Source organism: Geotrypetes seraphini, chromosome 10, assembly GCF_902459505.1.
Source record: "Geotrypetes seraphini chromosome 10, aGeoSer1.1, whole genome shotgun sequence".
NCBI lineage: Eukaryota > Metazoa > Chordata > Amphibia > Gymnophiona > Dermophiidae > Geotrypetes > Geotrypetes seraphini.
The window spans coordinates 52,237,564-52,249,617 of NC_047093.1; the positions used below are offsets into that span (position 1 = coordinate 52,237,564).

General features: G+C 40.7%; 1 protein-coding gene across 3 annotated transcripts in view; it reads left to right on the plus strand.

Annotated features, from left to right (window-relative positions):
- Nucleotides 1-11,650, plus strand: part of GPR107 (G protein-coupled receptor 107) — an 88,530-nt gene extending 76,880 nt beyond the window's left edge. For all 3 annotated transcript variants that reach the window (XM_033960319.1, XM_033960318.1, XM_033960320.1), the window contains exons 15-18: nt 5,241-5,290; nt 6,185-6,268; nt 6,776-6,897; nt 10,617-11,650. In XM_033960319.1, coding sequence (XP_033816210.1) covers nt 5,241-5,290; nt 6,185-6,268; nt 6,776-6,897; nt 10,617-10,713 — 353 coding nt within the window. In that variant the 3' untranslated portion in view covers nt 10,714-11,650. The remainder of the gene's footprint in view (nt 1-5,240; nt 5,291-6,184; nt 6,269-6,775; nt 6,898-10,616) is intronic.
- The last annotated feature ends 404 nt before the right edge of the window (nt 11,651-12,054 follow it).

Genomic DNA, 12,054 nt, shown 5'->3' on the forward strand with positions numbered 1-12,054 from the left:
GAAGAGTAATTGTGATGCACTGTTTTGACAAGTCTCGGCTTGCCTGTCTGCTCCCTGAATTTTCTCCTGTTGGAGAATAAAAAAATACAGCTGCATTCCAATACCAAGATCTTAGTTGTTTTGTGCCAACATAGATCTTGGTCTTGAAGTTTTTTCTAGGTATTGTCTTTGATAGCTGTGTTCAAATTTCAGGGGCATCCGCTTGCATCAGCCACAGACATTGGTTTCTATTTTCTGGCTACTTGTTATAGTTTCTGGTACCTTCTGCACTGCACTACACTATACTACACAGGTGCTAATTAATGTGGAATTTCAGTTTCCTCTGTGGGTAAGCCTATTTGTGCTTACTTGAAGATATTTCTTGGCTGCCACCTTGTTAAGCTAACAATTTAGCTGTTGTGGTTTGTGGCTTCTAAAGCATAGAAGAAAAGCTACAGTTCAGACTGCTGTGTCAAAGAGGAGTTTGGTGACATTTTAGCGTCTCTGCTTGCCTTCTTGGAAGTCTGGTCAAGATGGTTTCCTGGTTTGATGGACGCAGTACTCGTTTTCCATTCAAGGAGCCACATTTTTTTTTAAATTTAATTTATTAATTTTGAAAAATGTCACAAGTAATACACTTTGCAGAAATACAGAAAGTAAAAAACATCAAAAGGAAACAAAATTATAAATGTGGCATTTCAATTATTATCCCTCTTAGATCACTAAAGGGAGCCACATCATAAATCTACATACGTACTTGTACAAAATATAATTCTCAATAAGGTCTTCTGTTGTGTTTTCTTTTCCTTTGTCATATGGAAAGATCCTAGCGGTGTCAAATATATGATCAGTGCCATATGGCCTAGTAATTTCATAATCTGTTACGCAGATGCATGTTTTTTTCTTAACAAATTGACAGTCATGACATTTGCTTTCTCTTTTGGTAAAACTGCCATATGTTATTGCATGTGGATTTCCACTCTGTGTTCCAAGCATTACATTGGCATAAAGATAGACTTTGGTCAGTTTATAAGAAAACCTACCTCTACGAAATTCAACTGCTCTTGGTATTCCATGTGATCCTTCTTGAGGTGAATCCCCTGTGATAACTAGCTGTCTAGATAAAGAAAATACTGTTATGCCTTCTTTGTGCACATAAGTTGCTTTTGGGGCAATACACTTTGTGAAAAATCATGGAGATGATGAAAGACCATAATGGAAGTACCTTTGAATGAGTGGTGTGCTGGAGCCAGCTGGCACTGGCCATTAGTTAAGTTTTTAAGAATTTTGGGAGCCAGTTATTAAAGTAGCATCCTTTGCTACTTTAACAACCAGCTCCTAAAATTTGGATTTGGACCCCTTCCTGAACTCCCTTTTACCTTTGCTGACAGGTATGCACATATTCCCATGAAGCACAAAAATTGGCATAGTGTCTATTTTAGTTTAAATTTGTTTATTAGTGACAAGTGAGCATACAAAACCAACATAATTATACAGCAAAAGCAGAGAAACATACAAGAATCATCTGTTATCAACAATTATCACATCACCAATGCTTTTTTAAATCTTATAATAACCCCCCTCATTATCCACTCTCCCCCCCCCCCAGTTTCCATAAAGTCACAATCAACATTGCCACAGAGAGTTCCGCTAGTCAGTACAATCATATGGTATTCTTAAAATCCTAAGCCTCACCTCACAACCACCCAACCCTCTATATCAGCATCCAGATGTGGCAGGCTAACCACTCTCTAGAGAAGAATAACATGTCTATTTGAGGAACCAGAATGCCTCAACTCTTTCCCAAGGGCTGATTTCTTAAACTCCATTGAAATCTAGAGCGTGAAAGCCTCTGAGAAGATATCAGCCTCCCCCCCCCTCCAACATACCCAACAACCGAAAACTTAAAGCAATAGAATGATGTAAAATTTCAAATGCACCATTTTGTCCTAAGTGCCTCTACCTTGATCAAAGATGGGAGATCTCATTAGCTAAAGGATTTAAAAAGAAACTGTGATGACAAGGAATGACCATGGGTGACAAGGAATGACCATAGGGGCACCATATAGTGAGAAATTGATATTTACATTTAAAGGTAAGGCACAAAGCCTGAAATTCCATCAGTAAGAGCCCATGGAGCTTGTTGCGCCAGTGCTAATATGAGGAAAACAAATCTTGGGTCCAGTATTGAAGGATACTTTTCTTACCTACCACGCATGACTTCTGCACCCAAAGTCTAAGACTCTTACCCTGTACTCCCAAACGTGCAATTTGTCCCAGCAGTATACTCCCTGGATGAAATTGCAGCGGTTGGCATAAAATTCACTTCAAGTAACGAACAACAGTTTTCCAAAAAGCCTGTATTGCTGAGCATTACCATAGCCCATGGATGAATGAATTTGAGCTTCTCTGGCAATGCCCACACAAATCTCTAGAAGAGCTCCACCCCACCCCCATTAACATCAAGTTGTAAAATGTAGGCTCGGCACAACACTATATTGGCACTCGCACAACTTTGCTGAGCTCACCTAAGTGGGTATGAAACAAAGAAATGCAACAGTGAGATCACGTAATGCAAGTCTGTACTCCATAAGGTCACAAGCCAAGTAAAATCTTTGGGAGGGACACAAGTTATAAGCAGTCCATCCCTTTTTATAGGGTCTGATTTCTTCTGATTGTAGATTTTCTGAGGATCTAATCATTGATGTTTATTTGTCTTTTAATTTGTTCTAAATTTATGTATGTAATATTTTGTAACCCAATACAAAAACTGTTTTTGGAAGGTTGTTTGTAATATTTTATAAACCATCTAGGTTTAAGATGGTATAGAAATGTTTTAAATAAATAAATACCCCCCCCCCCCCCATTTCAGGGTTTTGACAAAGATCTTCTATGGCATAGTGTCTATTTTAAATGGCAGGCACACACAGGTATTACATTTTTTTTTTTTTATTTAAAGGTATTTATATACTACCTTTCAAAGTTATCTAAGCAGTTTACAATCATGTAATCTTGTGACTTATGATGTAGACCCCCCCTATACCATTTTGATTCCTTTCTCTGGGCCTACTCTAGTTTAGTATACTTCTATCCTTAAGCTCATTGCATGTGATCACTCCCAGATCCCATTCTGCATACAGAAATTTCACCCCCTTTACTACGATCCATTTCTTGAAGTATCTGTATGTAAACCACTTTGAATGTGGTTGTATAACTACAAAAAGGTGGTATATGTCCCAGTCCTTTTTTCCTCCCTTTCCCTTTTTGCAGCCCAAATTTATTTTTATTCTTTCCAAACCAATGGATGTTGGAAAGGGATTCATAAGGGACTGAGAATATTTGTCTGAAGATAAAATAATTTTTCAAACAGCTAACAGAGCAGGACCAAATTTTCAGTTGTTCAAGTGATAGCCCTCAGCTGGGGGTAAATGGCGTACAATTCCTTCTGGACTCCTACACTTGTGGAACATAAATCCTGTCACTAAGTGTCATCATTGCATGATCCTGTAGTATCTCCAGTCAATGAAAGGAGCATTATATCTGACCTGGAAATGAAATCCTGGCCTCCATATGGCAACAGAGAGCATTGCCTTTTGGCTAGTTCCTGCACACCAATGTTTATCAGGACATGCAGAATAATAAGATTTGGGACTCCATCTGAGATTACACACAGGGTCCTTTTACAAAGGCGTGGTAGCGGTTTAATGCGCGGAATACCGCACGTTAAACCACCTGCCGCACTAGTACCTAACGCTTCCATTGATGAGGTGTTAGGATTTTAGGCTGTCGCGGGGGTTAGCGTGTGATGAAATGTCTGACGCGCTAACCCCCGTAGCATGCCTTGATAAAAGGAGCCCACAGTCTATCTTGCCCAGCTTTGTGTTTTACATTTATTACTTCTTTTTCCAAATCCAAGCTCAGGAAGAATTTGATATTCAGGTACAGTTAATGGGACCCTTCCTCAGAAGGCTCACAATGTAACAACTAGAATTACTAAAACATGCTAATACCATTAATGTGGATTATGGTACATCGGGTCCTATTCTATGCAGAGGGACTTAGTTCTCTAAGAACATGTGTTAATGGCATTCATGCATGCTGATGTTGTAGCACATGTTGGTAGCTCTAGCTGATGCAGTGGAGAATGAAGTAACTTTCCCAAGATCACAAGGAATGTCTGGTTTTAAGAAAGGTTTGGACAATTTCCTGGAGGAAAAGTCCATAGTCTGTTATTGAGAGAGACATGGGGGAAGCCACTGCTTGCCCTGGATTGGTAACATGAAATATTGCTACTCCTTGGGTTTTGGCTAGGTACTAGTGACCTAGATTGGCCACCATGAGAACGGGCTACCGGGCTTGTTGGACCATTGATCTGACCCAGTAAAGCTATTCTTATGTTCTTATTTGAACACTAGCTTCTCTGATTCCCAGTGCGATTTTTCTCCTCTCCTCTCCTGCTTCAGCTTCCTTATCCCCTCATACACCTGTTATCTGAATCCAACAAGTGCCTCTGTGTTCATCCTGATTTTTCTCCAAATTCTCTTTGGCATTCCCATTTCTCTACCAGCAGGTCGCTTGTTGGGGGAATTCTTCAAGTGACACACTATGAAGCAGTAAGCTAAATGGCTAAGGAGGAATTTCTCTCAGCTGTGCATCTCTAATGAGCTGTTAATGGAACAGACAGCCAAAAAAGAAGTTTCATTAGACATGAAGGAAAAGGGGGTCCAGGGGTACAACTAGAGGGTTACTATTCAGTACAAAAGGCTGTAAAGTAATAGAGTAGTAGAGTAATAGATCACTACAGGTCATTGACCTGGGGGGCCGCCGCGGGAGCGGACTGCTGGTCATGATGGACCTATGGTCTGACTCGGCAGAGGCAATGCTTATGTGCTGGAGAGCAGCCTGTGCTGTCTACTATGTTACTGCACTTCAATAGCACCAGCCCTCCATAGCACAGCTAAATAGGGGCTGCCTGCTCCTTGATAAGGAAGAGATAATGTGAAGAAATAGGTAATGTGCATAATTTTGTTGGTGACTAGAAGCTTATTGTTCAAAAAACCTAGAGAGTGAGACTAACTGAAAAAGAATTTAAGTGCAGTCTGTGGCTAGTATCACTGTTCAAAAAATATAAATTAAAAGGGGTGAGAAAAAGGAAATAGGGCTCGTGTTGCTAGTGACAGGGTTCTGATGGCATTCTCTTACATAGTCTTGGGGTCCTTATCTCATTTCCTAATGAGTCTTTTTTTTTTTTTCTTTTACAGCTGCTATTAATCTAGCAAAGCTAAAACTTTTCAGACATTACTATGTCATGGTGAGTATACCTCATGTGTCTCCTCCTTTCCTCAGAGGCAGTGTACTGCTCTATCCTAAGGGGATAAGTTACCAAGGCTCCAGCTGACAAATATATTTCAGAAGCATGTGTGCTCATATCACAGCTAGGAATATTACAGACAATAGATAAAGAAATTAGAATTCATTGACCTGTACACAGAGTCTTAATAAATTCTCTTGCAAAGGCTTGACTGAGAGGTATAGGACCTGTAGCTTTAGACCTTACAAGTCCCTTCAGAATTCTTCACTAAAGTCTTATGCAAAGCATGCTTCCAAAAGTACTTAGCAAATATTAATAAATATAGAAGGAAATAAATATCTTGAGGCCTGTAATTTATATATAGTTTCCTTATAATGATCAGAAAATCTAGATCTGTTCTCTCCTTGTGTAGGGCCCTGCCTGTTGTGCTCCTCACCCTGCAAAAACAAAGTGCAATTCTCCTAATCAGAATGATGTGCACAAACAAAGTGTCCTTCAACTCATCTGGTGGTTCAAATGTCTTTATTCATCCAATAACTCAATAGTTCAACCAATGACTCAACATGTACATGTTTCGGCCAAACAGGCCTGCCTCAGGAGTCTTGAGAGTCTTCAACAGTTATGGCAAATAGCATTGTGCCTTAATATACACACACTTTTATAGTAACTACCGAATAAAAGCTTGTCAAACAGTGCTTGAAGCCTGGAGACGTACCCGGGCATTCTGCAACCTGTACATGTAGGGTCCTGCCCAACATGTTCTGTATGCTGTGCACGTATGGGGCTCTGTCTGCTGTATATACTTGCTTGGATAGATATAATGAGCTATAACTAAAACTAAGTGCTGTCATTCTTCTAATGTTGCCTTTTTTTCATTTGCTTGCTCCTTTGTAGATTGTATGTTACATTTATTTCACACGCATCATTGCTATCCTTATCAAGCTTGCAGTCCCTTTTCAGTGGAAGTGGCTGTACCAGGTACGTTTTTAGCCCTGGCATATGAAGGGAATTAATTCACATCCCATCAAAGAATAGTTTTTAGTGCAGCAATTTAAGGGTGCCCACTGAAGCTGCAGTCTGACATGCCCCAGAGAATGTCATTTTCTTTAAATTGGTGAGAAACTGGAATTGCCAGTCTTACCCAGTGTGTCTGAAGCTAAAAGGAGACAAATCTAACAGATAAAAAACAGGGATTGACACGGTAAAGGGCCCAAGGTAGGGGTTGTAAGGAGAGTGGAAGGAAAGCCCCAGAAGAGGCGGCTTGGGGGACCCAAACTAGAAAGAAACAGGGTCGTAGAGTACAAGGCTTATTGGATAGGAGAAAACAATAAGTAATCTTGAGTTTAGAGTGCACAAAAAGGTGAATTCCTGTGGCTGAGCTTTATCATGTATTTAATTATGTTTTAGTGTGCATATCATAAGGTATGATGTGTATGCCAGCACCTTGCTGAAATTTGATTCCATTTTTCTTTTTGAAACTCTCAGCTTTTGACTGAAATGGCTACTCTGGTATTCTTTGTCTTGACTGGGTACAAGTTTCGCCCAACATCAGATAACCCTTACCTGCAACTGTCACAGGAAGAGGATGACTTAGAGATGGAAGCAGTGTAAGTAGAAATAAAATATAAGAAATGCTATGTTGAGTCAGACCAACAATTCATCTAGCCCAGCGTTCTGTCTCTCTGTGGCCAATCTAGGTTACATGCAAGCACCAAGAAGAATACTAATAGGTAAATTTATTCCCTATTACACACTCCCTCAAACCTGCCTGCCTTATTCTTAAATCTGTTGTAAATATATGGCTATATCTTGGTGTATCCCCTTATCTTAGTAGTATTTGAAATAATAAACAACTGTTCTCTTTATCCTTCTTCAGTCCCCCTTAATGACCTCACTCTAACCTTGTTACCATTTATTCACAAGGAATCTGGTCCATCTGCTTTATCATGTTAGTTGTCTAGCTCTGGTTCATTAGATCTTTTTTGAGATGTGACAATCCAAAATTGCACATACTGCTGAACGTGTGGCCATATAATGGATTGATTCAGATGCATTATATAATGATCCCTGTTTTATTCTCAATTCATTTCCAAATATTTCTTTACAGTCTTACCAGTGCCACCACACAGTGAGCTGTGGATTTTGACATATTGTCCACGACTCCAAGATTCTTTTCCTGAGTAACTGCTACTAATGTGGAACCCAATGGTGTGAACCTGTGGTTAGATTAAATTTAACGTGCATCATTCCACATTTGTCCAAATTCAATTGTTTTTACAGAAGAGGAAGTGACATCACCATCATGGTGGGTTGCATCTAAGAGGAGCTCAGATGGAGCCATGGTAAATAAGAAGCAATAAATCCCCAGTCCCCCGCAGAAAGTATAGGTTGGGGACCAGAAGATACCAACATGCCAACCCAATTAAAGATGGACACTTACCACTATAAACGAGGCAAATGGGGCCGCAGAAGGAAAAAATCTCCAGCCTTCTACATGTGAGCAAGAAGGCAGAGGACATAGAGATAGCAAGCACAATAGACATGGTCCCCGAGGACCCCAAAATGAGTGATGAAGAGGGGGAGAATACCTTCCCCCGGGATCTCAGAAATTTTTGCTATTGGAGCTCAGAGCAGAACTGCAACCCATGCAGCATGAAATAAAACAAGCAGTGCCTGACCTCAAACAAGAAATGGCAGAGCTTACACGCCACCAGAATGATGTGAAAGAACAAATGGAAGCAGTTGTAGAAGACCTGGTGGATGTACAACAAGATCTGGAGGCAGTGACAAAGAGCGAGATTGACTTAATGGGAGAAAGTTGAGGACATTGCAAACTGCACCCAAAGATGCAACCTGCGAATCTGGGAAGGCCTAGAAGAGGATAATTTTTAAGGATGCGGTGCAGATAGCAAGTGAGATTTGTGGTGATATCTTAAAGTAGGCGCATGGTCTAGAGCAGTGGTTCCCAAACCCTGTCCTGGGGGACCCCCAGCCAGTTGGGTTTTCAAGATATCCCTAATGAATATGAATGAGAAAGATTTGCATACCTGTCGCTTCCATTATATGCAAATCTCCCTCATGCATATTCATTAGGGATATCTTGAAAACCCGACTGGATGGGGGTCCCCCAGGACAGGGTTTGGGAACCACTGGTCTAGAGGGACCACTGGCGGATATCAGCATAGAAAGGATGCATGGGGCCCTAGGTCGGCCAGCCAATAATTTACCCAGAGACACTGTGATCTGTCTAACAAGTTTTAAAGTTAAAGAATAAATTTTCTATGCTGCAAGGAAAATGCCTGAATATTAATGGAAAACAAATTGAGTAAATATATACCAGGACTTGTCAGTGGTAACTTTAAAAAAAAAAGGAGAGATGCAAGCAGTGACAAAATATTTGAGACAGGAGGGCCACAGACATTGGTGGCTCTACTTCTTTGCACTGGTACTAACAATAGCGACTCAATCTCAAATTCTCTGGCCGATTTTCCAACTTAATTGATTCACTATTAAGTTTGCATGCAAATGATTTGTACGCAAACCCACTGACTCAATTGCTCAGTGAGCGATTGAGACATGCGCAAAGCCCTAACAGTAGTGACTGGGGAAGCAGCTTGCTGTCAGGGCTTCTGCCGGGTTGGGTTTTTTTTCATGGCACAGATATTTTGTGCAAAATATATGTCCCATTAAACAAAAAAAATCCCCCGACAAATGCACCCCCCAACATGCGGTGACCTATAAATAGCCCACTCCCTCCTGCCAAGAACCTACCCTCCCACCAAAAAAAAACAGCAGGAGGGATGCCCACTCGCTTCTGCCACCAGACGCTTCCCCATGTGCCGAACTTTTAAATATCCGAAAAACATAACTGTCCATGTAATATAAACAAGCATTTGAAGGTTAATCAAGAAAAATTTTTCTAAAATTTCTCAGAGATATGAAACTCTGAAGGAAAGGCTACAAGACCTCCCTTGGGTAAAGAGTTTGCCTTCCAGTCATGGTTATTCTATGAAAATGTTTCTTGATCACAACCTGGAAAGGCTGAAAGTTTAACTGTTTCAAAAGTTCAAAATAACTGGTTTGTTCTTGTTGTTAATATCATGCAAATGTCACTGCATACTTGATGAAAAAGTCCACTTAGCTGTTAAACAGGAATGAGGGGGTCCCAACATGGCCCCGTTTCGTTCCCTGCTTCAAGGGACCCGATGTAAGCTGGTTCAAATTGAATCCAAGTTAATACTAGTGCTGAAATAGCATAACTGCGTGACTCGCAAACAAATGCATCATAGCTGGGGAGTCAAAAGAGATAACTTCTTGCGATTTGGACCACCAGCTATGATGCGTTTGTTTGCGAGTCATGCAGTTATGCTATTTCAGTTATGTTTTTTGAATTTTGACTTTTTTCTGACCTGGTGTTTGTCGAACAATATCCCTGAACGTAATTCAGTAATTGAACTTTTAAATATGGCAGGAGGGATGCCTTCACCCTTCTGCCATTGCCCCCACCTTCCGTACCTTTAAGTTGGGAGCAGGAGGGGTGCTCAGTCAGACCCTCCTGCTCCTCTGGCCGCTGCCTGCGCAATGGGAGCCTTAGGCCCCTCCCCGGTTCATCATCTAATGCACAGAGAGGGGCCTAAGGCCCTAATTGGCTCAGATGCCTCAAGCCCCTCCCATTGGGTGGGGTCTTAGTCATCTGAGCCAATCAGGGACTCCCTTAGGTTCCCTCTGTATTCTGGATTCAAGGGGAAGGAGCCTAAACCTAAAGCTTTTTCTTTTTTTATTGGGGCAGATATTGTGCCTGTGTAACAAGCACAGCATCTGTGCCCATTAAATTAAAAGGCCCAAACTAGTGACTGGTCTTAACCAGTTGCTTTTTTTGGATCGCTAAAAGCGATCACTTTTTTTTTTTGTGCATTGGGACGCCATATTAGAGCATCAATTGCTCTGCTAGTTTACATGGCATTTCAATATTAATGAGTTTATTTGCATAGTCAAATTGGAGAATGAGCAATCATGCAAAAAAACACACAGTGAGGTCGCTAAACCAGTCAGAAATGGTTTTAGCGACAATCATTACACAATTGCTAACTTTAGTGTATCTGTCCCTCAGTGGGTTGGTTTGCCATTGTCTTTCCAAGCATCTTTAACTCTGGCTAGGTGAGGTAGTAATTTACTGACCAAAAGTGGATGGATGGCTAAGTTGGCCAGAGGCCGGCCACCTGATCTGGATTCAAACTCAGATCATGGGCATGGTAGACAAGCGACCTATTTGTACTATGAGATCTTATTATCTTATATATATATATATATCTTTTTTTGCTTTTAGAGTGACAAAAGCCGGCATTATGGAAAATGTGAAGAAGGTGAAGAAAGTGGTGAATGGTTCATCAGAGTCACAGGTGCTATGGGAGAGTACAGCCTGATGGGCCAGAGGACATCAGCCATTGCATCATCACAGAAACTGCTCATTTTATTCCTATTGTTAGTTGTGTGGGGAAGATGCACAACCCAATTAGCAGGAAGTTTACAAATACTTTCTTCTTTTTTCATTTTTCAAGAAAGAGAATTAGTGTTCACTGACTGCTGCTGTCCTGGGTTATGTGCTGGGAGCATGTAGGAGCGTGAGAGCTTCTGTGTGCCACTTGCAAACATTTTTTGTTAAAGCTTTTAATTTTATAATTTATTTGAAAAGTGGAACAGATTGTCAAAATTCCCCTTAACTATACCAGATTTTTTTGCACTAATCCAAAAGTTACCCTACATTGTACAGGAAAGGTAGACATCCTCCTTCATCTGATTTTGTTTTGAAGCTCATTTTCTGTTTAAGGATGGTTTTTAGATTCTCTATTCTGCTTCTTCCTCAACTCTAATGACCTGAGACCTCTATCCTTTCAAGGATCATATGTGAAGAGTGTTGAAAAAGAGATGAGAGCAGTTTATAAGCTCTATAGAAAGCAAAACTGACCAAAGAGAAAAACAGCCTGGAGCCCTGAGGCTGGAAGTGATCAGGTTTCATTTGGAGGAAGATTAAGGTACATACTAACCCTACAATGTTCCTCTGCTTCAGGACCAGAGTGGAATTGGAGAAGCTCTCTTGCTGTGGACAATCGGCCTGCTAACTTCCAACATACAATACTGAGAATTCTTGTGTGGATATAATCACATGTATATAACTGTCTTACAACCCTGCTTTATTTCAATTTTGTTCTCTTATCTCAAACCGTTCTGTTTTGCACATATCATGGAAAGCATGTTTGCGTATTTAGTTATGCAGCATTACAAGTGATGGAGGGTGTTGTAAATCTGTAATAATTCCCCAAACAATTACTTGAACTGAAACTAAAGCGTTAATTTCTCCTATCCAGGTGAAGCTTTGTCCTTCCATGGCCTTGTGAACAATCTTGGCATTTCTTATATCTGAATATTCTGTAGCACGCCCATCTACCTTCTCTGTACAAACGCCATTCCCAGTGTAACACTACCACTCACAGACAGAACTCCCTTTCAGTATCTTACATGTTGTAGGTTATTAGAGGACAGGTCCATGGCTGCCTTTGTTGCACTAGTGCAAGAGCTAACTTGAGTGGGCAAGGATGGTGTGATATTAGCATTATACATTCTGAGACAAAATGATAATTTTATTACATAGATTCCACTTCTAAGTACCTTTGTTATAGGTCAGCCCCTGTGGCTCAGGGCCTAGTGTTAGAGTGCAACAGAATGGCTCCAGGTTCCTTTCTGATGGGAGAGATACAAATTGGCTG